This window comes from Leptonychotes weddellii, chromosome 4 (assembly GCF_054177405.1).
Source record: "Leptonychotes weddellii isolate Sample4059 chromosome 4, ASM5417740v2, whole genome shotgun sequence".
Classification (NCBI taxonomy): Eukaryota; Metazoa; Chordata; class Mammalia; order Carnivora; family Phocidae; genus Leptonychotes; species Leptonychotes weddellii.
The window spans coordinates 22,946,706-22,958,936 of record NC_138372.1 but is presented as its reverse complement, the minus strand read 5'-3'; the positions used below and the strand labels follow the sequence as shown (position 1 = coordinate 22,958,936).

Below are 12,231 nucleotides of genomic sequence, written 5' to 3'. Positions count from 1 at the left end.
GCTTGCAGCATTTCAAGGGTTTGTTAGCACAGATTTCATTTCCATCATTGTAGAAAGTTCTGTCGGACGGCCTTATGCTACGGGCTGTTCTAACAAACACAAACTACATGAACTTCTAGAGTAGCAGGTTACATGGTACATTCTGAATGTGTGGCATTTATTTTATTCACAGTATTCTTTTTTTATATGTGTATTTTTTATTTTATTTTTAAGTAGGCTCTGTACCCAGTGTGGGGCTTGAACTCACAACCCTGAGATTAAGAGTCGCTTGCTCTACTGACTAAGCCAGCCAGGTGCCCCTGTTTACAGTATTCTTGAGGTTCCTTTGTGCTGATGCCTTGTAATACGCCCTGGTTTTAGAGCCAAAAATGAAACTGCCATCCCTAGGCCAGAACTCAAGGATGTATCCGGAGAGGATGGAAACCACAGAGTGTTTTAACTCTATTTTTGTGGTTCTGTGTTCTGTGTTTCTCATGGTGGATTGCTTGGCGATTGACGGAAGTAATTCCTCCTATTTGGGGGATATAATAGCATTTTCTTATGTTTTTAGTCCAGTTGATCCAATGGGATGATTATTATAATCTATTATCTACTAAATCTTCTTTGATTAGTGCCAGAGCTTAGTTGTAACTGAGTTATTCTGGGACTTGGCCTCTGGGAGTCACCTTCAGGCATTTTAATAAACTAGAACACCAAGAAAACATTTAAACTACAGAAACAATGGTTATAGTATAGAATATTCATGAGCAAGAAGATACACCGTGTTACAAGTACTTACAAAGTTACAAATCATTTGCTTCCTTAACATTTTCCCTGGTTTCTTTTAAGATTTGATTTTCTTATTTGACAGAGAGAGAGAGAAAGAGAGGGAGAAACAGACTTCCCGCTGGGCAGGGAGCCTGATGTGGGACTTGATCCCAGGGTCCTGGGATCATGACCTGGAGCCAAAGGCAGACACTTAACTGACTGAGCCACCCAGGCACCCAACATTTCCCTCTTTTAAGTTCATACATGAAGATGATCAGATTTACCATTTTGGAGGAATGGGAGGAGAAAAAGGTATATTTATCATCTGGGAATCACCTTCAGAAGTCATTTTGTGCTTGGCCCTCTGGTCTTCTCATATCTTAGAATGTTGGTTGGGGAAGGCCTTGGGCTTTGCCTTTATCCCTGAATTACCTCCTGGCAGGCTTTGAGATTGCATAGCTATATCTGGGGTACCCCTTCCTACCCACCTGCCCCTTTACTCTAGCTTTCCCTTCGTGTTTGTGAGACCTTGAGCTAAGCCAGAAGCTAGATATTTTGGACTTTGGGTCTTGCGAGAAGATCTTGTACTGAGAAAAAATTGGCTTATGGCCATGAGATTGCTTATCTCCAGCCTTCACTTCATCACAGAGCTTGTACTTTGTCCCCAAGTTCACAGGCAGTCCCAGGAGATAAGAGCGTTAGCAGCCTTCACTGTCATGCTGGTAGGGAACATCTCTTTCTAAGAAAGCTTAGGAGGAAAACCGGTTTTCGGAAGCTGAGAAGGGTCCTCATTGGGGCTTTTAGAGAGACCAAGAGGTGTGTTGGCCTGGCGCCTCACTTCCTTGGTTCTGACCCAGTCTTGCCAATTCAGTGACCTTCTCTGTTACCTCATGTCCAGGATGGCCTGGACCACTTTACTGTTAGCCTAATCAGAATTGTGAAACAGGGAAAGTTGGTACCTTTCTGCATTTTGGTTGAGCCCCATTCTCCCATGGAGCCCTCCTCAGTGATCTCTCAGCCAGAGGCCCTCATCTTTCTTGTGCCTTGAAGACAGCTGCTTGCTGATGACCTATTATCTGATGGAAAGGATCCTGACAAATGGCTAGAGAGGGCCTCAGGACCTGAGACACGGAAGCCTCCTGTCCAGGTGACAGGCAGTGGGATCCTCTTCCCTCACCCAGATTGTTGGGACACAAAAGAATCTCAAGTGAAGAGAACACATGTGGCAACGACAAAAATCATGAAACTGAATTTTCTTTGGAATGTGGAGCCACTCCACATTTGCTCTAAGTTTTGCTTCTTTGGGGTCAAGAAAACATGCTGTTTGGTAATCAGGTTATACAGACGCAAACTTGTGGCCCTGGAGTTGGGCTCATGTCACCTAATTAACATATTTAAGCCCAAGGCTGTCTTGTTCTTAACTTCTAGGTGAGCGATGAAATGGTAGTGGAGCTCATTGAGAAGAATTTGGAGACCCCTCGATGCAAAAATGGTTTTCTTCTAGATGGCTTCCCTCGGACCGTGAGGCAGGCAGAAATGGTGGGTGCCTTGAATTTGTGTCACTGATGCATGAAAACGAACTCTTGGCCCGTTATCTCTTAATCACTTTGAGGGAGGTGGCTCCAATCAAGCTCTGGTAGTTTAGGTGGGCCATATACTCTCTTGCAGCTCGATGACCTCATGGAGAAGAGGAAAGAGAAGCTTGACTCTGTGATTGAATTCAGCATCCCGGACTCTCTGCTGATCCGAAGAATCACGGGAAGGTATTTGTCCTCTGAAGATCTCTCCTGGGCCTGCCTCCTCTGAGCTTTATCAGACCAGCAGAGCTGCTCTTGCCCAATCCCAGCCAGGCAGCGTACTGCCATTTTAACATGGGTTGGTCTTATTTGATGACATCCATTGAAATGGTGACATGGGATAGGGGTATGTGGAAAGAAGAGCAAGGGATTTGAAGTCAGACAGCATCTCAGGCCTGTCACCTTTTAACCCTGACCCTAGGCAAGTTTCTTAACCTCTCCAAGGCTGGTTCCTCCTCTGTAGAGTGGGGTTAATAAGACCTGCTTCGAGGAACCGTTGCGCATTTTGGATACCATGACGTGCATGGTTCAGAGCCTTGCTTACGGTAGGTGCTTCAGAAAGATTGCATTCCTTACATGGTTATCTCCAGTGCCCTGAAATCTGGTTTCGGTTGGGAGTTGCCATACCTTGCTGTAGGTTTTGTAGTGTGAAAATAATATGACCACTGACACAAAGTTTAGAAAATGGAGGAAAATTTTGCTCATGGTACAGCCACCTCAGCCAAACCCACTATTGCTTTGCTGCATGTTTCATTTTCAAATACTTATTTCGGGGCGCCTGGGTGGCTCAGTCCATTAAGCGTCCGTCTCTTGGTTTTGGCTCAGGTCGTGATCTCAAAGAGTTGTGAGATCCAGCTCCGCGCTCAGCATGGAGTCTGCTTCGGATGCTCTCTCCCTCTTCCTCTGCCCACCCCCTCACTCTTTCTTTCTCTTGCTCTCTCTCGCTCTCGCTCTAAAATAAATAAATAAATCTTTAAAAATAAATAAATAAATAAAGTGCTTGTTTCTTGGAGCACCAGCCTGACTCAGTCAGTGAAGCATGCAATTCTTAATCTCAGAGCTGTAGGTTGGAGCCCCGTGTTGGGTGTAGAGTTTACTTAAAACAGTAAATAAATAAAATCTTTAAAGTACTTGTTTCTCTGTAGTAGTCACCATTGAACACAGACATGCTTCTGTTTTCTGAACAAGTTTGCTCTGAAAGGTCCTCTGTTTTAGGCTATAATTTCCTCTACGCTGTATCACTGTCCGCTCTGCCATCTGCTTTGTGCCTTCCAGAAATATGTGGGAAGCTCTCGGCCATTAATAGACCCTCCTCCCATTCTCATCTTTATTGTGGGCTATGGCTTTTATATCCCTTAGTCATTTTAATGGAGTCTCGGGAAGGTGGTCAGCCTCCCGTCTTGAACCAGACATCCATGGCCATTATTTTTAATTGCTGCTTGGTATTTCACAGTAGACGAGCCATCATTTACTTACTTGTCCCCTTATTGTGGTACAGTTGTCTGCTGTTAATTTGATGCTGTGACCATCATAGTACATGTAAACTTTTGGATTTAATTAGAGGGAAAATGTTTCCTTGTTGTAAATTTTATTAAGTTGATTTCCTCATGGGGTTGCACATTTTTTCCATGTGCCTGCAGTCCGTATCTTCAAGGGGGGAGGTAGACAATGTAAACAGACAGCGGGGTGACTGTTACAGGTGTTTTCCTGAGAGGCTACATTAGATACAGTGGATCCACCTTATATTAATTTTTTTGTTCAAATGTCCAGGTTTCCTGTTTCTAGCTATTCCATAGGCACCTTCAATACAGGAACGTCTGTATTTTTGCGTCCCCACTGGCAGAGCAGACAAAGTGGAGGCAGGCCAAGAAGTGGTAAGGTTGACAGGGAGGCACATCACCAGGGCTGGGGCCCCTGATGTACAAAGCAGATGTTAGCAGTACTAGTTGACCCTGGGGGCCTTTGCATCGATTGGCCCGTGTTCCTGAGTGCCCATTCTGTGTGCAGCACCGTACTAGACTCGGGTAGGGGACCAGGAGAGGGTAGAGAAGAATAATATGCCCATCTCTGACCTCAGAGAGTCTACAAGCCATACAAGAAACCTGGGCTTGTTAGCGCAGTGGGTAGTCCTAAGGAGTGAGCCTGGGAACAGGAAGGGAAGGCTGCCTAGGAGAGGAGCAATGTCAAACATGGCCTTCCTGGATGGAGAGGATTTCGGTGAGGCTCTCCGGGAAGAGAGTAGAGGCGGGAATGAGTATGGGTTAGGGGAGGGCCTCTAGCTGGTGCTGGTGGCAGAATGTCTGTCCACAGTCGGAGGCAGGATCTGGAGAGCTGGGTGGCAGAACAAGTGCTGTTGGAAGGTCGGATGGGCGCTTGACTGGGGAAGATTCGCCAAGGTGAAGCGGGTAGGCATATCAGTCATGGGATGTTCTTAAGCCATGAGGTGTTATGGCAAGAACAGCATTCTGAGAACATTAGTTTGGCCCTGGCATACAGGCTAAACTGGGGGAAAGGAGGAACGGACGAGAGCCCACCTAGGAGGCTGATTCTGATCCCCATGTGGAGGCTTTTAACTGGGGTTGGCTGGTGGGGAACAGAGAGATACTGAAGAGCAAACTACAGGATTGTTGTAGAGGATGAAGAAGACTCGGGGTCTAGGTTTGGGAGTGAGTGGTGTGGTGTGACCCTCTCCCTCACAGAGGGAGAAACAGGACACGCCAGGCTGGTAAAGTTGTTTTCAAGTTCCCTCTATGGGTCAGTGGCAGAACTAGCACTGGAAGCCCGCTTTCTGCCTTCCAGTCCACTACAGATGGTTGGAAGACAAAGAGGCAGGAACTAGTTGGATCTTATTTAAATCTGACATGATTAAACCCCACCGTAAATATCTTTGATTAGCTCTGACCTCACTTCTGACAATATTATGAGTCATTACTTTATGTTTTGAATACCTATGGTTGGCGGTTGGCGGTTTTAACTTTTTCAGTGTTGGCTCTCTGTTGGCTACTAATTATCCTACCAGTTGGCTGTCCTGATGTCTCAAGTCATCCCCACTTCACAGCTGAGAAAACAGGCATCCGAAGTGTGATACTCAAGACAGCAGTGGCTCTAGAACCCCAGCCTTGACCCCTCCACATCACGCCCTCCCTCCATCGCTAGGTCTGGCTCTTAGAGCTATTGCGGTTGGGATCCCACTTTGAAAACTTGGATCTTGGACTTACTTTCATTTCCCTTCTAGGGAATGAGCCTTTAAATGAAGTCTGAGTGGGGAAGGAGCAGTGTGCTGTATGTAACTGGAGGGCTGAGGGAATCAGAGTAAGCGAGAGATGTAGGGATGTGGCAAGGAAAGGGTCGTGTTTGCCGCAGCCTGGTTGCTGTGGTTGCTGTGTGCCTTGTGCTCTCCAGAAGGTGAAGAATCATGGTCCACGGCTCATGCTTGCAGCCCTTCGCAGAGGGAGAGCTGTAGCTGAGCCCAGCAGCCTCTCCCTGGGTCTCCCAGTGGAGGCGCCAGAGGAACCTCGCCAGCGACTCAAATAAAAGAGGGCCTGACCTCCTGTCACGTAACAGGTCAGACCACTCAGTGTAGCTTATTTTACTCAGCCATCACCTTTCCCCCACCAATGCTGTAAATGGACCACTTGGCCCCCCAAAAGTGTGCTGTCAGGAGAGAGCAGGGGAGGGGAAGAGGGAGAGAGAATCTCAAGCAAACTCTGCACTGAGTGTGGTGACTGATGCAGGGCTCAGTCTTACGACCCTGAGATCATGACCTGAGCCGAAACCCAAGAGTCGGACGCTGAACCTACTGAGCCACCCAGGCGCCCCTGCCCAGGCTTTGATAGTCTGACCTGGACTTTCCCAGCTGATGTGCTGAGATATCGATCCCCTCGGCCATCAGAGCAGCTGGGTAGGCCTGGGTTATTCCAGAGGGGAAGCACACAAGTACTGCATAAATATTTCTGCGTGTGCCAAGAGGTGAAAAATGTTGGGAAGCTCTGGTATAACAGACCTTCATGAGGAGAGCAGACATCCGTTCAGTAAGAAAGCCTGGGTTGGCACAAACTTAGGAAACTAGACAGGCCCTGGCTGCTAGCAGGGTTTGGCCTGCCTTCTTCCCTTCTTAGGTTTCTGGGCTCCCATGGTGTGGCCACTCCCAGTCAGGAACTCAGGTTTGCAGCCCAAGGGGGCACAGCACAGATGGGGTGCCCAGCTACATTTTCAGTGCCAGCTAAATGCTTCATTCTTGGGCACTTTATGACTTGTCGAGTGAGTCATTTCTCCTGGAGCCAGTGTTCATATTGCTTGGCCCTCCGATGCTTGGGCCGCCTTTTATCTACGTGATCACAAAGGGGTGCTGCCCTGTCTGGTGGTGTTTGCATCTGCAATACATATTTTTCCATCACACTTTTCTGGTTTTTGTAACCAAACTGGGATAGAAAATAGGGTTAGCTTCTTTGTCCTCTGGCCCCCGTAGCATGTTGCACAAATCTCTATTAAAGGATGGGTCACAGTTATTTTAGGTTTTTTCCACATTTGTTCCTCCTACTAGAATAAGCACTGCTTGTGATCAGGGCTCTTGACTCCTTGCAGTGTGGCCCCTGGATTCAGCATAAGGCCTGAATTGGACTAAGCACTTAGTAAACGTTTATTGGGCGAGTAGGTGAATAGATTGAATGGCTGTGTGAGACCAGCACCTGGTTCCTGAATTAGGTACTTACGCCAGCCTTGGCAGCCAGGCACTCATCACGTTGGAGCAAAGTAGAAATCATACTCCGTCTGGCATAAGCTCTCCTGGAAGCCCAGTTATCTTCCCAAGCAAGAAACGCCTATAGCTGGGTTCTGTGCCCGGTGAAGTCCTCACGTCCAGCTCCTCTGTCATTGCTTGTCAACTTGGAAACCCCTGGGGTGCAGGGATACTTTCAGGCAACCTGACTCATGTTCGTTTGCTGTCTTTCAGGCTGATTCACCCTCTGAGTGGCCGTTCCTACCACGAGGAGTTCAACCCCCCAAAGGAACCCATGAAAGATGACGTATGTAAACGCAGGACAGGAAATTGCCTTTTCCTTCCTTCCCCTTTATTCCTTTCTGTTCTTTGTTCTTTCCATCTTCCCTTTATTCCTACCAATATTATTTTTTTTTAAAGATTTTATTTATTTATTTATTTGAGAGAGAGAGAAACAGCATGAGAGGGGATAGGGTCAGAGGGAGAAGCAGGCTCCCCGCCGAGCCAGGAGCCCGATGTGGGACTCGATCCCAGGACTCCGGGATCATGACCCGAGCCGAAGGCAGTCGCTTAACCAACTGAGCCACCCAGGCGCCCCCTACCAATATTATTAACCATGAGAAATATCACCGACCAAGTAAATCACGGGGGCTGTGGCTCTTCTGTCTACACAGCGGCTCCCCCGGTGGTTTACTGTTTGACTGTAGCTACCAGCAGTGGCTACTTCATAGGGCCCGGTTTATACCTGTCTTTGGTGCAGAGCAGCCCCTCTCTGGTATCACGGTGACCCAAATGGTTGACTAATCCCAGGAGAAGGCTTCTTGGAAGCCCAGAAGGAGAGCCAAGCTAGGAGAACAGGACTGAAGAGAAATGTGTTGACTGGTCCTACTTCGAAAGAATGTGTCCTCTCTCTGGTGACTCTGCTGCGTCCTACAGATTCAGACTATTTGGGCTAGATTAACATTGCCAAGTGCTCTTGACAGTCTTGCAGATGTAACAGGGAGGGTCTCATAGATGTTCGCTGTAACATTTGCCGTAACTAGTCCATTTCGTCTGTTTTAGAACATGCAGGCAATAGTAAGAATCTCCTGGGTTTGCCTTTGTCACTTGAGACAAGTTCGTCAGGTCGTACAGGTTTCCAAGCCTTCGCGTCATCTTAGTCACATTTCCCACGGTCGGGAATTCTGCCATTCAGAGTTCTTTCTCACTCCACTTGCCACTTTCAGAACGCTGAAGGCCAACACCCTAGTGAAAACACCAAAGACTTCGGTGACTAAGGTCACAATGGCGAATGCATCTCTGATTTTGATGTATTCTCCTGGTCTCGGGAGCCTCTATCTTTCTTGCTTCTGACCCTAGAAGTGTTCATCTTGGAAGCCAAGCAACCTGAGCAGAAGCTGTGAGAGAGGGGCCTTGCCCGTCTTCCTCCCACAAACCCCCTTCCTCATGCTTTGCTGCCTCAGGCTCCCCGGCTCCTCTGGACTGGTTGGTCTGCTCCTGGGACCAACTTCCCGGGAGTAGCAAAGCTCTTTAGAGCCCTTTAGTGGAGGGGGTCTAGATTGTCTGTCTTTCCCTCTGATGGCCTTTGGGAGCAGACAGCATCGCAGATCTGGAAACCTTGCTAACAGTCCCAGACTTTCACTGCCCCCTTCCTGTTCTCAGATCACTGGGGAACCCTTGGTCCGCCGATCAGATGATAATGAGAAGGCCTTGAAAATCCGCCTGGAGGCCTACCACACTCAGACCACCCCGCTGGTGGACTACTACAGGAAACGAGGGATCCATTCTGTCATCGACGCCACCCAGACCCCTGACGTCGTGTTTGCCAGCATCCTAGCGGCCTTCTCCAAAGCCACATGTAAAGACTTGGTTATGTTTATCTAACATTGGGTCCAAAAAAGGAATTTCTTTCTACCTATCCCTGTTGAGGGAGTGGGTGGGAAGTGCAGAGCAGGCAGAGGGAAGCTTCCTCAGGTCAGCAAGAATACCATTTGTTGTACCAATTAAAAAAGCACTTGCTTGATGTATCTTTAGCGTGTGTGCAACTCTCATCTGTGTGTGTGTGTGTGTGTGTATGTGTGTCATTGGCTTAAGTACATGTACACTCTTCCTTCTTTCTAAGGTACAGGCAAGGTTGCTTTACCAGCTGTTTACTTCTTTAGGCATACTCCTGATTTTTATTTATTTTTATCAAGATAACCTAACTCAGGTATCTGCCGGGCACCGCAGTTCTAGAACCTCATGGTATCTAGTCCATCTCCAACAGCTGAGTAGAAGTCCAGGATCACATAAAGTCAAGCAGGGCCAAAGTTCCCGGTGGCAGATGTTGGCATGGAATCCCACTTGTTTTCTACCCCACTATGAAAAGCCACATGAGTCGGTTCATTTTTTCCCTAAATGGAAAGAAAAGGCATTTATGCTACATATCTCAGAAATAACTGGGAGAGGGTATCACCATAGAAAGATCCAGGCTGAGTTGGAATATTTCTGTGATCTGCATCACAGTGCTATAAAGTAGGGATCATTTGGGACCTGTGTGTGAAAACTGAATTGTTGCCAAAGAATTGAACCCAAGTAGACGGTCCTTTTGAATTCAGACTGTCTTCTGAACATCCAGGCTGGGCATCTGAGAGCAGCCAGTCCACTTCCCAAAGAGACCAGGGTAGGCTTGTTTTCATTTTTAATGTTTGCCTCCCTTTCCAAGTATGAACAAAACAGTGATTGGGAGGTGATCTATTCTTGGCCTCGTTTTCATTCGAGTTTACTCAAACCCAGTCTCCCCAGGATATGAAACCTCAATCAGATGTGTCTCTTTTAAACTCAGACTCTGTCCACAGACTCCCCAAGAAAAGATCACCCAAAATAAGATCACCTATGACAGTAACCAGCTTTTATTCCTAACTTTAGCTCCCCCAACTATTAAGCATTTCCTGAGGTCCATGCTGTGCCGTTTGACTTGTGGCAAACAGATGAATTAATAGACTGTTGGGAGAGGCCACAAAACGGTGGCCTCTGGAAAAGACATTGGAAAACCAGTGGCAGGCCCAGTAAATAAATGCCGCCTGCCCTAGCATAATCTGCTGACTTGGTGCAGAGGGCTCTAGAGTCCCAGTCCCCATCTGACCTGAGTCTCCTGCTGCTGTCTGTGGAACTGTCAGAGGGCTTGTCCCCAGTCTGCCTGGAAGCTGGGCATGGGTACGTGGCCATCTTGCTTCCCTTTGATCTGGTTCAAGTGAGCGTCTGCTAGTTCTGCTCTGCCTTGCTTCCCTGCCTGTAAACTAACTCCGCCCATTCTGAACAGAAACCTAGTCTGGTGTGGGGAAGCACATGACTTCAAGGAAGAGGACTGAAACCAAAACTAGGAGCCGTGTCTGCAGGGGTCTGGAGCCCTTCCCTGGGGGAGGGAGACCTCACAGATCCTGGAGTCCACTACCCTTTCACAGGGGACAGTTGCAGGCACTTGGCCTCGAGGTGGCAGACCTTGAATGTTTGCTAATTGAACGTGTGTCATCTTTGCCCATCCATCTACATTCACGTGCGCATATTTGGGCTGCTGGTGAACCTAGAACATGCGGGATGCATATGTCCTTTTGGGGGTGGTCAGGATTTAGATTTTTGCTTCATTTGATTACACAGCCTTAACCTCAGCAGGATTGAGAGCTTTCTCCTGACAGAAATGTCCAGTGTCTGATGCATTTGGTTGCTGGGGCATGCATGCCAGCCCTCCTGTTATTTACTTGGTTTTTAAAAACCCGTTTTGTTCTCTCTCTTGTTTCCTCTCTATTTCAGCCTAGTAACAGAAGGCCAGGCGAGACTGCACCACTCTTCATCACCCCGCGGCGTGATCCCTGCTCTTTAGGTGCTGGGCAGAGGGGAGGGGTGGTCAGGGTGAGGATGGAGAGGGAGGAATGATGAGGGCCCAAAAGGAGTAACAAAGAGCAGCAATGTGGTAGTGAGGCCGTCTTCACATGTCCTAGAGGAGTCTGAAAAAGTACAGAGGAAGGGTGAAATTAATTTAAAAAAAAACAAACTCATTAGAGGCTGTAAATAGAAATAGGGAGGTACAGTATTGTTTCTGAGGAACCCAGGTTTCATTTACTGTGGATTGGTGACAATATATTTTAAAGCCAAGTGCCCTAAGACCTCAGTTTTTATCTCAGAGCCTCATGGGTTGCCAGCCTAAGAATGCAGGAAGTCAAACTATTGTTCTGTCTTTCTGAAAGCTTGGAACAGCGGAGGCTTTGACTCCTAGCCCTGGTTCTCCGCACCATGAGATCAAAAGATCATCTCCACGTTGGAAAGAGATGGGGGGGGGGCGTGTTCATGGGGGCGGTGGCTCAGCCAATCACGTTTACTGGAGTTGTGGGGAAGGCGGGGCTGGTCTCCCTCCTAATGACACACTGCTGTGTGCCAGTCCACCCATTTTCATGGGTCAGCTCCCAGCAGCCACCCAGCAGCCCTGCACTCTTACCATCTTACATCCACGATGTGGGAAGGGACACTTGTTAACAAAGGAGCAAGTGTCCTAAGCAACATAATCCAAAGATTGTCCTTTCCATCCTCCAATCCTGTGGCTGGGATCACTCGTCAGCACTGTGATGTATTATTTTCAATGAGGTGCCTTTCTTAACTGACCATATGCTGCCTTGTTTGGCCCCTAAATCAATAAAGTATGTTAAAAATTTGTATCCCCTGTTGTGGCATTTTTTTGATGAATTTTTTTGGGATCTGGGCTAGGAAAAAAAAAAGGCATTGAATTCTGAATCTGGCTTGGAAGCCCCTTCTTGTCACTAGAAGTCACAAGGCAGGGAGGTCCAAGTGTGTGCTCATAAGATGAGCCACACCCTCTTGAGCCTCAGCTCAGATGCAGGCAGGACAAGGCAGCTCGGCTTCGTGGAGACCACACCGTGCTTGGAGCTCAGAGGAGGTGTGAGGAATCCCAGCCAATCATTTACTCTGCTCCTGTTTCCTTGTCTGAAAAAAGAGGGGTGTGATTCCACCTTCACAGACTTGTTGGCATTAAATGAAGTTTATAAAAAGCAGCTTTGTGCTTGGCACCTGGCACACAAGAGACACTTGATAAATGTTAGTTGGATCCGAATATATACAAATATATCTGCTTCGTGCCGGGCTGGAGAATTGTTGAGTGGACAGCTGTCCACAGCCTAGAAAGCCAGTGCTTCCCATCCC

The 12,231-nt window shown here is 47.7% G+C and overlaps 1 protein-coding gene and 1 long non-coding RNA gene across 3 annotated transcripts in view; one reads left to right on the top strand and one right to left on the bottom strand.

Moving 5' to 3' along the window:
* The window catches only part of AK2 (adenylate kinase 2), a 19,860-nt gene extending 8,131 nt beyond the window's left edge, over window positions 1-11,729 (top strand). Inside the window, exons 2-6 of one of the 2 annotated variants that reach the window (XM_031038902.2) lie at window positions 2,176-2,286; window positions 2,416-2,510; window positions 7,276-7,348; window positions 8,704-8,899; window positions 10,831-11,729. In XM_031038902.2, coding sequence (XP_030894762.1) covers window positions 2,176-2,286; window positions 2,416-2,510; window positions 7,276-7,348; window positions 8,704-8,899; window positions 10,831-10,835 — 480 coding nt within the window. In that variant the 3' untranslated portion in view covers window positions 10,836-11,729. Of the gene's footprint in view, window positions 1-2,175; window positions 2,287-2,415; window positions 2,511-7,275; window positions 7,349-8,703; window positions 9,075-10,830 lie in introns of those variants that run through there. The other variant, XM_081818021.1, reaches the window with a different exon arrangement.
* On the bottom strand, window positions 9,176-10,831 carry LOC145721227 (uncharacterized). Its single transcript, XR_014144787.1, has 2 exons — window positions 10,166-10,831; window positions 9,176-9,434 (listed from the first exon to the last, which is right to left on the bottom strand). It is a non-coding gene; the product is annotated as an uncharacterized LOC145721227 (long non-coding RNA).
* Window positions 11,730-12,231: the final 502 nt, after the last annotated feature.